Below are 17,010 nucleotides of genomic sequence, written 5' to 3'. Positions count from 1 at the left end.
ATAGACTTGTGGATTTAGTTTCCAATCATGAGGGTCCATAAGGTTTCTGCTTAAATCGTCTGCTAGAGTGTTTTGTTTTCTTGGCAGGAACTGAGCTTGAAGATGTATTTGGTAGGTCAAAGCTGTGTTCCACAGTGCCATGGCTAATCTGCAGAGGGGGTATGAGTGTGTGCCCCCTTACTTGTTTATATACCACATGACTGTGGTGTTGTCCGTCTTTATCAGTAGTTGTCCTGGATGAAATAAGTCCTTGAAGGCTGTTAGGGCATTTTGAACAGCTAGCATCTCTTTCTGGTTGACATGCAGATGCATTTGTTTTGGTGACCATATGCCCTATATGCATCTTCCTGCCATGTGGGCCCCCTAGGCATAATCTGATGCGTCTGTTGTTAAGGTTTGGCTGGCAGGGAGTAGAGTGACGCGTCGTCCCATGTTTTGGTGACAGGCCTTTGCCCAGCAGAGAAACTCCTGTTGCAGGCAGGGAATGAGAGGAATCATTGTTTCCAGACTATGTGAATGTTGACTCCATAAACTTTTAGGTACCACTGAAGTTTCCTCATATGCAGTCTTGCATAAAGAATTAGTAGGATGCAGGATGCCATGAAGCCCAGAGCCTGCAGAATTTGTTTTGCAGAAGACCTGGTTTTTGTTGCTATCAGTTTGAAGTAAGTAATCAGTTGCCTTTGTTTGTCTGGCATGAGGTAAGCCATCTGGGCAGTTGTATTCAAGCTTGCACCCAGGAATGTTATCTTTTGAGAGGGTAACAGTTGTGATTTATTTTTGTTTATTGTGTACCCAAGGCATGTTAGAAGCCTTTTCACAAACGCCAGGTGTCAAAGAAGAGTCTCCATGTTCTCTGCTTGAATGAGACAGTCATCCAAGTAAGGATATATTTGTATACTTGCCTGCAAAATGCAATTACTGGTGCCAGGCACTTTGTAAAGACCCTAGGCCCAGTAGATAAGCCAAAGGGCAGTACAGAGAACTGGTAATGCAATAAGCCAGCTTTGAATCTGAGGTATCTTCTGCATGATTATCTTATTGGGACATGCAGGTATGCCTCTTTTAGGTCAAAAGTCACCAGCCAAGCATTCTTGCCCAGCATGGGCAGAAGCTGCTGCAAAGTCAGCATTTTGAATTTTGGAATGTACAGGTATGTGTTCAAAATCGATAAACCCAGTATTGGCCGCCAGGCCTTGTCCTTTCTGGGTACCAGGAACAGTCTTGAGTAAAAACCTTGTCCTTTTTCCTGTTCTGGTACTATCTTGAATGGCCCCATTACCATGAGGAAGTAACCTGTTTCTGTGCCTCTGACCATTGATTTTTTTTGGCAGATCTGGCCAACCATTTGCCATTGGCAGAGTGTGGAAATGGAATCTGTATCCCTGTAATACGATGTTTAGTACCCACTTGTCCTGGGTTATTAACTGCCACTTCTGAGCAAAAAGTGCTAATTTTCCCCCTATGGGTGCTGCCAAAAGATAAGTGCTTGGTGTAGGCAAAGGGAAGTCATTGGGATTCCTTTCTGTAGATTTGGGCTTTATCTCCTCCAGATTTGGAAGTGGATGCACCCCACTGCTTTGACCTGTATGAATCTTGCGCCTGGTATCTGGAACCCTTAGGGCATCTGGAGTTGCCCCTTTGAGCTCTGTCTGACACAGGAAAGGAACAATTTTTTGTAGGCCAGAGTCTAAGGAATCTTGGTGGCTGTACTTGTAAAAAGTCCAACAGTTTGCACAGATTTTGCTTTGTCTTCCATTTTCTTTAAAACCTCTTCTGCCTTAATACCAAACAGAGAATCATGCTGTAAAGGCGCATCTAGCAATTTAGCTTTAACATGTTTAAGCAAATTTTGTTCCTTTAAACAGGCATGCCTCCTAATCACAGATCCAGTAACTGTGGCCCTGCAGGAGGCCTCTAAGGAATTAAAACCATATTGTAAAGTATGCTTTCCAACTTGTTCGGCTGCATGCAATAATCCCTGCAATTCTTTATTTTCTGCACATTCTGAAACCAACATCATTTTCTGTTTCAGCAATCCCATAACATGTTGTTGGTACTTAAGCATATGAAATTGACAGTTTAAGGCCATAACTGCCAAGGATGCAGATGTATAAACCATTTTCCCCATCTGTCCAGTGCCCTTGAACTTCTGTCAGAGGGGGTAGGTTTTTTTGCTGTTGAGGCCTTAACTCCCTTTGGACCCTGTGAAATAGTTTCAGGATCAGCAGCAGGGTTTCTAAATAAAAATTTATGCGAGTCAGAGAACCTGTAATATCTGTCAAGCTTACTGGGAGCTGGAGGTAAGGAGTCAGGGGTCAAGCTTGACTCTGAAAACACATCATCTACAATGTCTAAAAACAGGGGAATGGCTAAAGGTCTGTGCTGAGGGAGAAGGAAATCCCTGAGCCTCTTTTTTGATTCTGAGAAGTCTTGACTCTCCCAGTGAAAATGCTCCATCAAAGTATGCAAGGTTTCTCCAAATGAATAATCCTCAGGAGGAGATGCAGATGGAATAGACTCCTCAGCATCAGAATCCTCATAGGGAGGTATAGATAATTCCTGATCAGAAGAGGAATCAGAAGAAATAGAAAACTGATATGAAGATTCATAATCAGTGTCTTGCCTAGGCCTCTTATCTGGAGGGGGGTGGGTACCCCTGATCAAGGTAATACGGTCTTCAGCCATTTTGATTATCTGTTTTTTAGGCATAGAGGCCTGTGCATGTGGCTCTTGCATCGTTTTTTTAGTTTTAGAAGTTGCTTTTGTCTTTGGTTTTGCAGCTGTCGTCGGTTTGATATACAAATCTTGAGGTGTGAATACACCCTCAAAAGCCGGTGCCTGCTCAGCGGCTCCGGACCCATCGGAGGGAGATATTTCCGTCAGTCCAATACATTGAGTATCTTGTGGCATGCCAGACTCCACATGGGTGTCGGCAGAGGCCTGTGACTCGAAGGTATCGAGTATCAGGGGCTGCAAAAGCGCCTGAGTACCGGCGACTAGCTTAGGAGAAGCTTCGCCGTCGGTTTTGGATCTTGACTGCCTTTATCTGTCCTTTTCCTTGCATTTTTTTATTTACTCTGGTAGTCGGATAGCTATCAGACGACATTTCTAGGTAGTTAAATCTGTTTCCAAAATATTTTGATGCAAAAAAATATATCGACGCTTAATAGTGTGTTGATTAAATCTAGCACAAAACCGACAGCCAGGTATGTTGTGATCAGGGCCTAGGCAAGGAATACAGTATAAATGGAATCCTTATGAGGTATTTGCTTCCCACAAGTAATACAATTATTAACTTTTTCTGACATCGGTAAAAAGCAAGAGAAAAGTTTCCCCAATGGGGTACTTAGCTTTAATGAAGACTTTGGTTCTGAAACTCAAACTCGAATATTTCAGTAGTCGGCCGACCAGCACTTGCGAAACACTTCTGCTTCGGGCACCACACGGCAAGAAAGAATAAAGAAAATGGCGTCGGCTGTATGTTTTATACCCCTGATGTCATGGAAGAGAAAACAGCAACCAATGCAGAACCCAAGACTTTGGAATTTAGGCCGACTGAGGGCAACCTGCCAGCAGATTACCCAAATGTAATGACTGCAACAGTGAAACACGAAGAACATCAGTACAATACCAGGCCTTGAAACAGCCAGCAGGCAGAGAACAGTACAATACCAGGCCTTGAAACAGCCAGCAGGTAGAGAACAGTACAATACCAGGCCTTGAAACAGCCAGCAGGTAGAGAACAGTACAATACCAGGCGTGAAACAGCCAAAGGGTTGAAGCAGAAAAACTGCATTAATCAGCACAACTGGCTTTGACATAATTCATCATACAAACAGACAAACAGAGGAGGAAAACCTCTGGGAAGCTTCAAGAAACCAAGTTGGAACCTGTAGAGTACATTGGCAAAGTGTAGAGATTGGATCCAGATGGAGCAGGGAAATTTGGGACTGGATTTGTGGGATGTTTACAGGTGCCACTATAGCAATCTTTGGTGCTGTCTACTCAAGTACTTTTATACACCAGCAAGGCTAGTAAACCATTTTCAGGGACTAAAAATGCTGATGTGCGACACTGGGGAGAAAGAATTCAGAATCAATGTGTTCTGGGAATGCCCAAAATTGAAGAATTATAAAACTGAATTACAGTAGTTACTGGAAAAAAGCTTTCAGTGTGAGAATTAATTTATGTCAGGTTATATATTGTCTTGGGGGACACAATCAGAGACGTGCTGTACTGACAATGATGCAAAGCAAAAATGCAGCTATATGAAACAGTACAGCTAAACAAACTGGAAATGTAGGAGTTAAGGCAGCGGATAATACTGGTGGCAGATGTGGAAGAAGTAGAGGTTAAGGGGGGACACGGAAGCACTAATCAGTCAGTAGATACCACGGTTTATCTATAAACCTGCAGTGGCATCTGTACACTCCTTTCTACCTTTCTTCCAGCCGGCACTGGATTTTACAAGTACATACATGGAAAGAGAAGACATTATGGAAAAGGTCCCGTCAACAGGAGTAATAAAAGGGAATAAGGAAGAAGGGTGGCTGTGATACTTTAATGAGAGGGCATCAAGTGTTCTGAAGTGCAACTGTTTTAATGAGAGGCCATTAAGTGTTCTGAAGTGCGACTGCTTTAATGGGAGGGCATCAAGTGTTCTGAAGTGCGACTTTTAATGAGAGGGCATCAAGTGTTCTGAAGTGTGACTGCTTTAATGAAAGGGCATCAAGTGTTCTGAAGTGCGACTGCTTTAATGAGAGGGCATCAAGTGTTCTGAAGTGCGACTGCTTTAATGAGAGGGCATCAAGTGTTCTGAAGTGCGACTGCTTTAATGAGAGGGCATCAAGTGTTCTGAAGTGTGACTGCTTTAATGAGAGGGCATCAAGTGTTCTGAAGTGCGACTGCTTTAATGAGAGGGCATCAAGTGTTCTGAAGTGTGACTGCTTTAATGAGAGGGCATCAAGTGTTCTGAAGTGTGACTGCTTTAATGAGAGGGCATCAAGTGTTCTGAAGTGTGACTGCTTTAATGGGAGGGCATCAAGTGTTCTGAAGTGCGACTGCTTTAATGAGAGGCCATTAAGTGTTCTGAAGTGCGACTGCTTTAATGAGAGGGCATCAAGTGTTCTGAAGTGCGACTGCTTTAATGAGAGGGCATCAAGTGTTCTGTAGTGTGACTGCTTTAATGAGAAGGCATCAAGTGTTCTGAAGTGCGACTGCTTTAATGAGAGGGCATCAAGTGTTCTGAAGTGCGACTGCTTTAATGAGAGGGCATCAAGTGTTCTGAAGTGCGACTGCTTTAATGAGAGGGCATCAAGTGTTCTGAAGTGTGACTGCTTTAATGAGAGGGCATCAAGTGTTCTGAAGTGTGACTGCTTTAATGAGAGGGCATCAAGTGTTCTGAAGTGTGACTGCTTTAATGAGAGGGCATCAAGTGTTCTGAAGTGCGACTGCTTTAATGAGAGGCCATTAAGTGTTCTGAAGTGCGACTGCTTTAATGAGAGGGCATCAAGTGTTCTGAAGTGCGACTGCTTTAATGAGAGGGCATCAAGTGTTCTGTAGTGTGACTGCTTTAATGAGAAGGCATCAAGTGTTCTGAAATGCGACTGTTTTAATGAGAGGGTATCAAGTGTTCTGAAGTGCGACTGCTTTAATGAGAGGGTATCAAGTGTTCTGAAGTGCGACTGCTTTAATGAGAGGGTATCAAGTGTTCTGAAGTGCGACTGCTTTAATGAGAGGGCATCAAGTGTTCTGAAATGCGACTGTTTTAATGAGAGGGTATCAAGTGTTCTGAAATGCGACTGTTTTAATGAGAGGGTATCAAGTGTTCTGAAGTGCGACTGCTTTAATGAGAGGGTATCAAGTGTTCTGAAGTGCGACTGCTTTAATGAGAGGGCATCAAGTGTTCTGTAGTGCGACTGCTTTAATGAGAGGGTATCAAGTGTTCTGAAGTGCGACTGCTTTAATGAGAGGGCATCAAGTGTTCTGAAGTGCGACTGCTTTAATGAGAGGGCATCAAGTGTTCTGAAGTGCGACTGCTTTAATGAGAGGGTATCAAGTGTTCTGAAGTGCGACTGCTTTAATGAGAGGGCATCAAGTGTTCTGAAGTGCGACTGCTTTAATGAGAGGGCATTAAGTGTTCTGAAGTGCGATTGTTTTAAGATTTGCTGCTGCAAGTCTTCTGTAATGTCATCCATGTTTAAAAAAGTCGAAGCTGCCCTGAAACACAGAGAAAAGTAATGACTTTTGAATAGTAAAGAGAAAGTAGCTAAGTATCCTTTACATGTGCTTTAGCTGTAAAAAGAAAGATGAAAACAGTAAGCTCCATGGAGTACAGCGATAACATCCCAACTAAGCTGCAGGCGAGTTCAAATACTGACTCCAGCACCTGCAGAATCTGGCAACCGAGTGGCCACTATCAGCTTGCCCATATTAAGAAGAGCATGATGGCTCTGGCTTGACAAATGGGTGTCTCTCACACACACACACACACACACACACACACACACACACACACACACACACACACACACACACAGCAACACTAAGTCTTCTACGCTGTGCAGTTCAATCCCAGTGAGCCCATCCTGCCATGGGTAGGTCGTACAGTAAGCCAACAGGAATTTATTGAGCAAAGATATAACCTCCCCTTGGAGGGAAGAACACAGTGAACCTCAAAAGAGATGCCGCAGGGGAGATGGGAGGCCACCATGCAGGACCAGCATGCTATTTTGCTTCCTACCACATGACTCGCTCTATACAGTAGAAGAACTGATTCTCAGGCAGGAACAAATGGGGTGGAGAGCTCTCACCTACCTAGTGATTCCAGACCCACTCCTATGGAATAAAGGGGCCAACTGAGTGTATAAAAAATAAAAAGAAACAGTTTCTGAACACATGCTGCACAGCATTCCTCATGCTTTCCAGTACAGTAAAGCGCAATGATTGACGAGTTACAGAGCTATAGAATTAACAAATGCTGCACAGCATTCCTCATGCTTTCCAGTACAGTAAAGCGCAATGATTGACGAGTTACAGAGCTATAGAATTAACAAAGCACAATGTCTGGCAGAGTTACAGAGCTATAGAATTAACAAAGCACAATGTCTGGCAGAGTTACAGAGCTATAGAATTAACAAAGCACAATGTCTGGCAGAGTTACAGAGCTATAGAAGTAACAAAGCACAATGTCTGGCAGAGTTACACACCTACAGAAGTAACAAAGCACAATGTCTGGCAGAGTTACAGAGCTACAGAATTAACAAAGCACAATGTCTGGCAGAGTTACAGAGCTATAGAATTAACAAAGCACAATGTCTGGCAGAGTTACAGAGCTATAGAATTAACAAAGCACAATGTCTGGCAGAGTTACAGAGCTATAGAAGTAACAAAGCACAATGTCTGGCAGAGTTACACACCTACAGAAGTAACAAAGCACAATGTCTGGCAGAGTTACAGAGCTACAGAATTAACAAAGCACAATGTCTGGCAGAGTTACAGAGCTATAGAATTAACAAAGCACAATGTCTGGCAGAGTTACAGAGCTATAGAATTAACAAAGCACAATGTCTGGCAGAGTTACAGAGCTATAGAATTAACAAAGCACAATGTCTGGCAGAGTTACAGAGCTATAGAATTAACAAAGCACAATGTCTGGCAGTTACAGAGCTATAGAATTAACAAAGCACAATGTCTGGCAGAGTTACAGAGCTATACAATTAACAAAGCACAATGTCTGGCAGAGTTACAGAGGTATAGAATTAACAAAGCACAATGTCTGGCAGAGTAACAGAGCTATAGAATTAACAAAGCACAATGTCTGGCAGAGTTACAGAGCTATAGAATTAAAGCACAATGACTAGCAGAGTTACACACCTACAGAAGTAACAAAGCACAATGACTGCTAGGGTGGGAGGGCAGACTATGGTGTCAACACTCTCTCAAGTTTATAATGGCCATAGAGAAAAAATGCTGTAAACTTGGATTAAGACTCGTTAAATATGTAAAGGTAAAAACAGAAGTAAATCCAACCAAACAGCTACTACAGTTGCTTTGTAAATTCATGGATTTTATTCAAAGAAGGAAAATAAAACCATAAAAACAAGGCTAAAACACAGACAAGCACTTTCATGCCTTTCTAAACAGGCACCTCATCAGATGTAAAAACTATTACAAATAAACCATCTTTTAAATACATAGTTTCCTCACCAAGTCACGTGATTTAAGAATTGGTCTTAAGGGGACAGTTCCATTAAGTGTCTTCATACCATCTGCATGTAAATCTAGAATCCACTTCATCTCTTCACATTCTATTTTATATTCCTTAGATCACCTTTTCTATTGCTAGGTGTAAATAATCCCAAAACTAAAAACTTGAAAGTATGACTGGTGTCATTCTCCAGAACATACTTATACACTGTATTACGAACATCATTCTTCCTGTCATTTAAATGTTCTCTAATTCTGTCTTTGAAAGATCTGTCTTACCTACATAGTAGGACTCGCATTTCACAGAATGTAAAGAGATAAAGTGGATTCTAGAATTACATACAGATGGTAGAAGGGTTTAAAAGATGGTTTTGTTTGTAACAGTTTTTAGATCTAATGAAGCACCTGTTTAGAAAGGCATGAAATCGCTTACTTGTGCTTTAACCTTGCTTTTATGGTTTCATTTTCTTTCTTTGAATAAAATCCATGATTTTATACAGCAACTGCTGTGGCTGACTGGTTGGATTTACTGCTGTTTTACCTTTTCATATTTAACCAGTCAATCTGAGTTTACAATGTTTTTCTCTACATTTTGCTTTCTTCTCATATACTGTTTAACGGAACATGGCAGAGAAATGAATTACTGAATTGGACTAAAACCTGGGTGAATCTAATACCACTGGATTACAGAATTGCTTTGAACATGTACTTCAAGTTGGAGTTAATCCACTTCTTTCAATTGACTGCAATGAGGTTGACTGTGACAATGTTACAGAAGCAACAGGAAATGAATATGCTGACTTCATGTCACTTTTTAGGGACATGGAAAATAACCTCTACAGATTCAAACATCCACGAAGTGGATTCTCGAACTACATGCAGATGATAAGAAGGGACTTAATGGAACTGTCTCTCTTTAAGGGCAATTCTTGGATCACGTGACTTGGTGAGGTAACTGCATTTAAAAGATGGCGTCATTTGTAACAGTTTTTAGATCTGATGAAGCACCTGTTTAGAAAGGCATGAAAGTGCTTATCTACGTTTTAGCTTTGCTTTTATGGCTTTATTTTTCTTCTTTGAATAAAATTCATGAATTTATACAGCAACTGCCGTGGCTGACTGGTTGAATTTACTTATGTCGATTATGGTTGTGTTTACTATTAAAAAAACATGCAGTACCAGAATGGGACTAAACCACTTTCGTTAGTTATAAATCAATAATTAAATGCCAATCATTTACTAGAAAGCAGTCTTACCTTGATGACGTGTGATCTACATCAAGCAAAGGCTGGTTAAGGTTAGTCAGGTCCAGGTTGTACTTGGTTTTATAATACTCAGCAAATGTTTCATACTCTGGGGAAGGGAATTTGCTAAGTGGCGTTAGATCAGTGTACACATCAGCCACGTAGAAACGGTGAGGCTGATCAAAGTTACGATACCTAAACACAATCAGAGGTATGGAAAGTAAGTAAATTAATTTTCAATGTGGATAATTTAGAAGCATCTAGTCTGTGATTTGTCTTTTTGTGCAACACCTTTTGATAAATGCATAAAAGTGTGTTACAGACGTAAACACAAGTAAATCACATTTATATACAGCCAGCACAAGCCACTTGAACAAGGTTATCTGCTAGAGAGGTTATACTTCTAAACGGTTAGTAACAGTCTGCTTGCTTTAGACAGACGCTAATCCACATTATGTAAAAACTCAGACGTCAGTTTTAGGAACATTCTGGTTACAGTCATGCTATCAGTACATTTACAAGGAAACCAAAACTTACAGGCTTTCAGTTTAGTAATAGGTAAGAGACTGTTTCCCTAGACATGATCTGCCCATTTCGAAAATGGCTGTTGGACATATGAAGTAATCACAACTACAACTCATAACAAAAGCTGCAATTTTCTTGTAGTACCTGGATCTGATCAGTGCTTCACTAAAGCTTAAACCCTCATCAAAAACACCCAAAACAAGTAAGCATTACAAGAGATATTTACAAAAATGTTCAAATCAAGAACATGTCTACTGAAAAATGTTAATATAAGGATGCAACTGAACTGTGTTCCTTGTTAAAAATGGCACAGTGGTTAACGATGGGTTGAATCATTACACACCCTTACAATACGTTCCTCACTGTTCAGATTAAACAGTATTCATCCTACAATTCACAGATCACCATTCTGATTAAACAGTACTCAGTGTCCTAATGAATCCCACAATCACATCATACAAGCCCTGCTTTGCCAGGCACTAAAATGTACTCTTTTAAACCAAAAATGGCGGTCTCTGGCATTGAAGCAGATCAACAAGCATTAAATCACATGGAAAGATTCTTCCTGCACGTCCCTTCCCCAGAAATGGCCAGCACTACCTTCAGTTCTTTTCTGTTGGGAATACAGACCAGTCTGCCTATACTTCCTGTAGAACTGGGGTATGTAGGATGGAGAAATTACCCTGGTAAAACCACAGTGCCAATGTGCTCATGAAGAGAAGGGAAAACTACACAGAAGGAAGGTAAATGCCTCTACTTCCAACGCTGTAACTGTATAAAGAAAGAGTGGTCGTTGGAAGCTGGTCAGAGGAATGCATATACAGCAGCAGTAATCTGTTAACTGAATAACTGTGCGCGATCAAACGCCTGTGCTACATCCATTATTACAACGCTCACTACTGCAGCATCATACCTTATCCCTAGACCCTGACCACAGACCTAGGAGAGTACCGTAAACATGCCCTACAGAATGCAGTGGAAAAGCCTCCTCTTCTAGACTGTACCTCCAGGTTATAATGCCTAGAAGACATAAGAATATAACCCAAAGCAGATTCTTCACAAATGCTCTGTACAGGACACAGTTTTGAAAATGGCAGCTGTGGTAGCTGACACTCTAGTGGATTTGGCCTTAACCAGCCTCTACTAGGCTCTTCCAATGTGGTCACAACAAAAACAAAGTTATCTAACCATTTGGAAATTAAGAATGGTCTGCCCTACTTCACTCATATAAAGGAAATTAAAGCAGAAGTTATTTATGTATGTTTTTGGTGTGTGAGATGGTGTTAAAGGGTGGTTTAGTTAATTTATTAACTAAACCTGAAACTTTGGGTTCCATGTATTTATGTTTTCTTAGTTAATGGTTTCAGAATTTGTTTCTAAAGATTTTTGACTTATCCATGATGCATAACTTCATGAATTACTTCAAGTCATTATACTTAGAAGGTATTATTGATGTTCTAAACATAACTTTTAACAAATGATATATAAATGCTTATCATTAAATATTAATGGCTTAAATAATGTCAAATGAGCTGGGTTAATTAAATTCATTAAAATGCACAGAGCTCAGATAATCGTCTTGCAGGAAACCCACTTGCTGGAGAAGGATTTGCAAAAATTATCATTTAATGGTTTTACACTTCTCACGAATTCCTGCTTTAGAGCCAAAAGGAGAGGTACTCATACTATGGAACAATACTTATACACTACCTAAAATTTTAAACACCTTTTCAGATAAAGACGGAATGTTAAGCTTAGTAGTGCTAGAAGTTAATAAGAAATGCTTCACACTAGTAAACTCGCACTGGATTCCTGGTCTAGGAACTAAATATGTGAAGAAATACTTGGATCTCATTACTTTACATGCAAAGGGAGAAATTATTCTGGCGGGAAATTTCAATTGCTTATCAGATGAAGACACTTCTAAAAATAGTAAGGTTAAAACTAACGACACAAGCTAAAAAGGTAAACAGTTTTATAGCCTTAATGAATTTTACAGACATACATAATTTAAGAGTTCAAAATTCACTTCAATACATTCAGTATTATTTCCGATTTGGCACACAAACTAATATTGATAAGATTTTTGTGTCCAACACTCTTTACTCTAAATTAAGTGATGTTGCAATACAGTCATGTCCACTCTCTGACCACACCACCTTTTTGTTCAGCTTGACTGTGAAAAAAGATAAAATTTTTCAAAGAATCCCAGCCTATGTTACTAAGTTAAAAGTTTTTAAGGAGTGGTTATTAAAAGAAATAAATGCATTTATGGAAAACAACAATAATGGTGAAGTAACAGATATCATACTCTGGGACGCATTAAAAGTTCACATCTTTACTGGAGTTAAAGCTTGGCATTTTCAAAGGAGAAAGGAATGGGACAAGGAACTTTCTGATTTACAAGCCAAAATAGAAAAGTTGAAACTAAATTTAAGATCAAATGATAAAGCAGTACTTACTGAAATTTCTAAGCTAAACCACAAATATTTAGAAATATTGAATCATAAAGTTGCTATAAGCTTAGAAAAGATTAAACTACAGTCCTGTTGAGTAAACCCCAGACATTTACATAAATTAGCTATCAGAGCCAAACAAATTAGTAAACAAAATCACATTAATGAAATTAAACACAAGAATAATAACACAGTAAAAAGAACAACTGATTTAGGAGGTATACTAGAAGCCTTTAGAAATCATTATCGGTCAATCAATGACATGCAATCACCACTAGATTCAGACGATGTAATAGATACATTTCTACAAGAAAACATCAAGACTAAACTATCAAAACAACAAAATAGTACCCTAAATAAACAAACAACCTTAGCAGAAGTGAAAGAACAAGTTAAAAATCTGAAGGATAATAAAGACCCAGGGGTTAGATGGGATAATCCCAGAAATATATAAAATTCTTCCAGAGCACACAATAAAGTTATTATTAAACACATTCTCCATGGTTAAACAAGACTTAATTTTCCCTCCCTCGTGGAAATACTCAATAATTTACCCCATTCTGAAACAAGGTAAGGACCCCCCCCCACCATGTGCATACTATAGACCCCTATCATTAAATATTGATTATAACATTTTCATGTCTATCCTGGCCAAAAGACAAAATAATCTATTACCCTATCTAATACACTTTGACCAAACTGGCTTTATCTTGCACAGAAAAGTGCACAGCAATATTATTAAGCTACTATATCCAATAGGCATTGCAAACAAAACCAAGAAACAATTAACTATTATTAGTCTGGATATTGATAAGGCATTCGATTCCCTTAGTTGGTCATACTTACAAAAAAATCTTTGAAAATTTTAACTTTACTTCAGATTTTACTAAACTGATATTAAGCATTTATAGTGATTCTAAAGCATTTGTTAAGATTGGTTCATGTCTATTATCCCCAGTAAAAAATCATAAGAGAACTAGACAAGGTTGCCCTCTATCCCCATTATTTTTCGCTTTATCAGTGGAACCTTTTGCTTCATTTATTAGAAATAATCCAAATATCAAAGGATTTCAAGTTAATGAGGGATACTGTCCAAAAGTTCAGCTTTTTGCTGACAATATTCTGCTAACATCCAGTGACAAAGAAGGCTATTTACAACACATCACAAATGCCATAACTCTATTTGGAAAAATCTCAGGGCTCAATTTTAATCAAAATAAAAGCAAAACACTTTTAATCAATAAGAAAATAAAGCACAATTTGCAAAAATACAATACATTCAATTGGGAAAATATGACAGATTATCTAGGAATAAGTATTAAGAATAAGTGGAATGAGACTTAAATTTAACTTCACTAAACTGGTAGCTATAATCAGTGACTTGACTAAAAAGTGGAAAGTACAGTTGCGCACACTTACCAAAAATGTAGATGCTCGAGTGTTATTCACTGTTGCAGTCATCACAATTGGGTTATCCTGCTGGCAGGCAGCCCTAAGTCGGCCTAAATTCCAAAGTCTTGGTCTGGCGTCAGTTGCTGCCACCTCTTCCCTGACATCAGTGCGCCAGGGGTATAAAAGATGCAGTCAACGCCATTTTCTTCAGTTTTTCTTGCCCCAGATGTCAGGTGCCCCCAAAAAACTAGGCTAAAAATATATGCCAATAAAGCATGCATGCACCAAAATAAATAATGCCCTCCTCTACAAGCAAATACACCACATAGGTTGTATAGATTAGATAAGTACAGATAAGTTCCAGGAAAGATATGGGGAATGGTGGGTGGTTAACCTAGACTGAAACAGTGAATACACATATACATTTATGGTAAGTGTACACAACGGTACTATGTTCTTCATGTTTCGCTGTTGCAGTCATCACAATTGGGTTGAATCCCAAAGCTATGGTTGGGAGGCTGGAGCTAAATAGCATTAGGGGCGGCTATGAGGCCCTGCAGAACTGCAGTGGCAAAGCCTTCCCTGGATTTAGAGTAGAGCAGTAAATTATAGTGCTTTGTAAAGGTGTGCACTGAACTCCAGGTAGCAGCCTCTAAAATGTCTCTGGCTGGTACTCCCCTGAGGAAGGCTGCTGAAGTGGCTGCTGCTCTAGTTGAATGTGGCCTAATGCCCTTACGTACTGGTTTGCCATGTTGTGAATAGCAGAAGCAGATGCAGTGGCCTAGCCACTTGAAATAGTTTGCTTTTTGATGGTCTTTCCTTGTGGTCCTGCTGCATATGCCACTAGTAATTGCTCTGTCTTCCTGAAAGCTTTGGTTCTGTTCAGGTAGAAACGTAGCTGTCTGTGTATGTCCAAAGAATGCAGAATTCTCTCCCCCTTATTCTGTGGGTTTGGATAAAGTAGGCAGATGAATAGTTTGGTTAAGGGCCACACTCAACACTACTTTAGGCATAAATGTCAGGTTTGTCCTCGGAGAAAACCTGTCCGGGTAAAAAATGATAAAAGGTTCCACAGCTATGAGTGCCTGAAGCTCTGTGACTCGTCTTGCACAGGTTATTGCTAGGAGCAGAGCTGTTTTCCATGATAAAAACTTTATATCAGCTGTAGTGGCTGGCTCAAAAGGAGGCAGGGTGAGCTTTTCCAAGACATAGAGGTCCCATACAGGTACTGGTGATCTCCTTGGAGGCCTTAAGTTTTTCACTCCTCTGAGGTACTGTCTTAATAAAGGATGAAAAAAGATTGGCGGCTCTGTATTGTAATGAGCTGAAATGGCAGAAGCATGAATTTTTATTGACGAAAAGGATAGGCCTTTGTCCAGCATCTCAGTTAAGCGTTGCAAAATATGAGGAATATTTGGTACTCTTGTGTCAATTCCTTGTACCTGGCTCCAAGCACAAAATCTCTTCCATTTCCCAGCATAAGATTTTCTGTTACTAGGCCTCCTGGCCTCCAGGATGACATCCATCACCTCTTTTGTGAGAGAAGTGTTTTGTATGACTACATTATCCGCCATGCTGCCTGATTTAAGTTCTTGAGTTGACTGTGCAGGATCTGATTGTTTTTCTGAGACAGTAGATGTGGTACTTGAGGTAAGTTCCAGGCTGGGCATTGCGACAGGTTCCTAAGGGTTGGGTACCAGAACTGGCGGGGCCAGTCTGGGGCAATCAGTATCATCTTTGGCTTCTCTTGTCTGACCTTTAGGAGTACTTTGGGGAGGAGAGACAGTGGAGGAAAGGCATATACTGATAAGTTTTTCCAGCTGAAAGATAGGGCATCCACTTTCCATGCTTGTCTGTGGTAAATCCTTGTGCAGAATCTCTTTAGTTGGCAGTTGTGGGGAGATGCAAATAGATCTATGCCCGGGCATCCCCATTTCCTTGTTATCATGCTGAAGACTTGTGGATCCAATTTCCACTCGTGGGGATCCATGAGGTTTCTGCTTAGTGTGTCTGCCAGAGTGTTTATCTTTCCTGGCAGGAATTGCGCCTGCAGATGTGCTGTGTCCCACAGAGTCATGGCTAGTCTGCAAAGGGGATAAGAGGGAGTGCCTCCCTGCTTGTTTATGTACCACATAACCGTGGTGTTGTCGATCTTTATCAATAGTTGTCCTGGAAGAAGCAGATCCTTGAAGGCAGTCAGGGCATTCAGAACAGCTAGCATCTCTTTTAAATTGATATGTAGATGCCTTTGGTTTGCTGCCCATGTGCCTTGAATACATCTTCCAACCATGTGGGCCCCCCAGGTGTAATCTGATGCATCTGTTGTTAATGTTTGTTTGGCAGGGGTTAGAATGAATCGCTGTCCCTTGTTCTGGTGACAGGCCTTTGCCCACCATCGAAACTCCTGTTGCAGGCAGGGAATGAGTGTAATTATTGTTTCCAGGCTGTGGTGATGTTGAAACCAAACACTTTTTAGGTACCATTGAAATTTCCTCATATGCAGTTTCGCATATGGAATGAGCAGGATGCAGGATGCCATGAAGCCCAAAGCCTGCAGAATTTTTCTTGCAGATAACTGGGCCTTTGTTGCCAACATTTTGAAATAAGTAGTCAGTTGCCTTTGTTTGTCTGGCGTGAGATAGGCCATCTGGGCAGTTGTATTTAAGCTTGCGCCCAGGAATATTATCTCTTGAGAGGGTACTAGTTTTGATTTCTTTTCGTTGACTGTGTACCCTAGGCATGTTAATAATCTCTTTACAAACACCAGATGCTGTAGTAGAAGGCCTTTGTTTTCTGTTTGAATGAGGCAATCGTCCAAGTAAGGTATACTTGTATTCCTCTTTGTCTGCAGAATGCCATTACGGGTGCCAGGCACTTTGTGAAGATCCTGGGTGCAGTAGATAAGCCAAAGGGCAGTGCAGAGAATTGGTAGTGACTTGAGCCAGCTTTGAACCCGAGGTATTTTCTGCATGTTGGGTCTGACTGGGACATGCAGGTACCTCCTTTAGGTCTAAGGTCACAAGCCTAGCCTTCTTGCCCAGCATGGGTAAAAGCTGCTGTAGAGTCAACATTTTGAATTTTGGTATATCCAGATAAGTGTTTAGAATAGAAAGGTCCAATATCGGTTTCCAGGTTTTGTCCTTTCGGGGAACCAGGAACAGCCTTGAATAAAATCCTTGTCC

General features: G+C 40.5%; 1 protein-coding gene across 1 annotated transcript in view; it reads right to left on the bottom strand.

Moving 5' to 3' along the window:
• Positions 1–17,010, bottom strand: part of DICER1 (dicer 1, ribonuclease III) — a gene marked incomplete in the record, with an annotated part of 1,877,097 nt that overhangs the window by 616,224 nt on the left and 1,243,863 nt on the right. The window contains 1 exon segment of the mRNA XM_044074618.1: positions 9,468–9,650. Within this exon segment, the coding sequence (XP_043930553.1) occupies positions 9,468–9,650 (183 nt within the window).

Source organism: Protopterus annectens, chromosome 6.part0 (genome assembly GCF_019279795.1).
Source record: "Protopterus annectens isolate FY-2018-M chromosome 6.part0, PAN1.0, whole genome shotgun sequence".
Lineage (NCBI taxonomy): Eukaryota > Metazoa > Chordata > Ceratodontiformes > Protopteridae > Protopterus > Protopterus annectens.
This window is presented reverse-complemented; position numbering and strand designations above follow the sequence as displayed.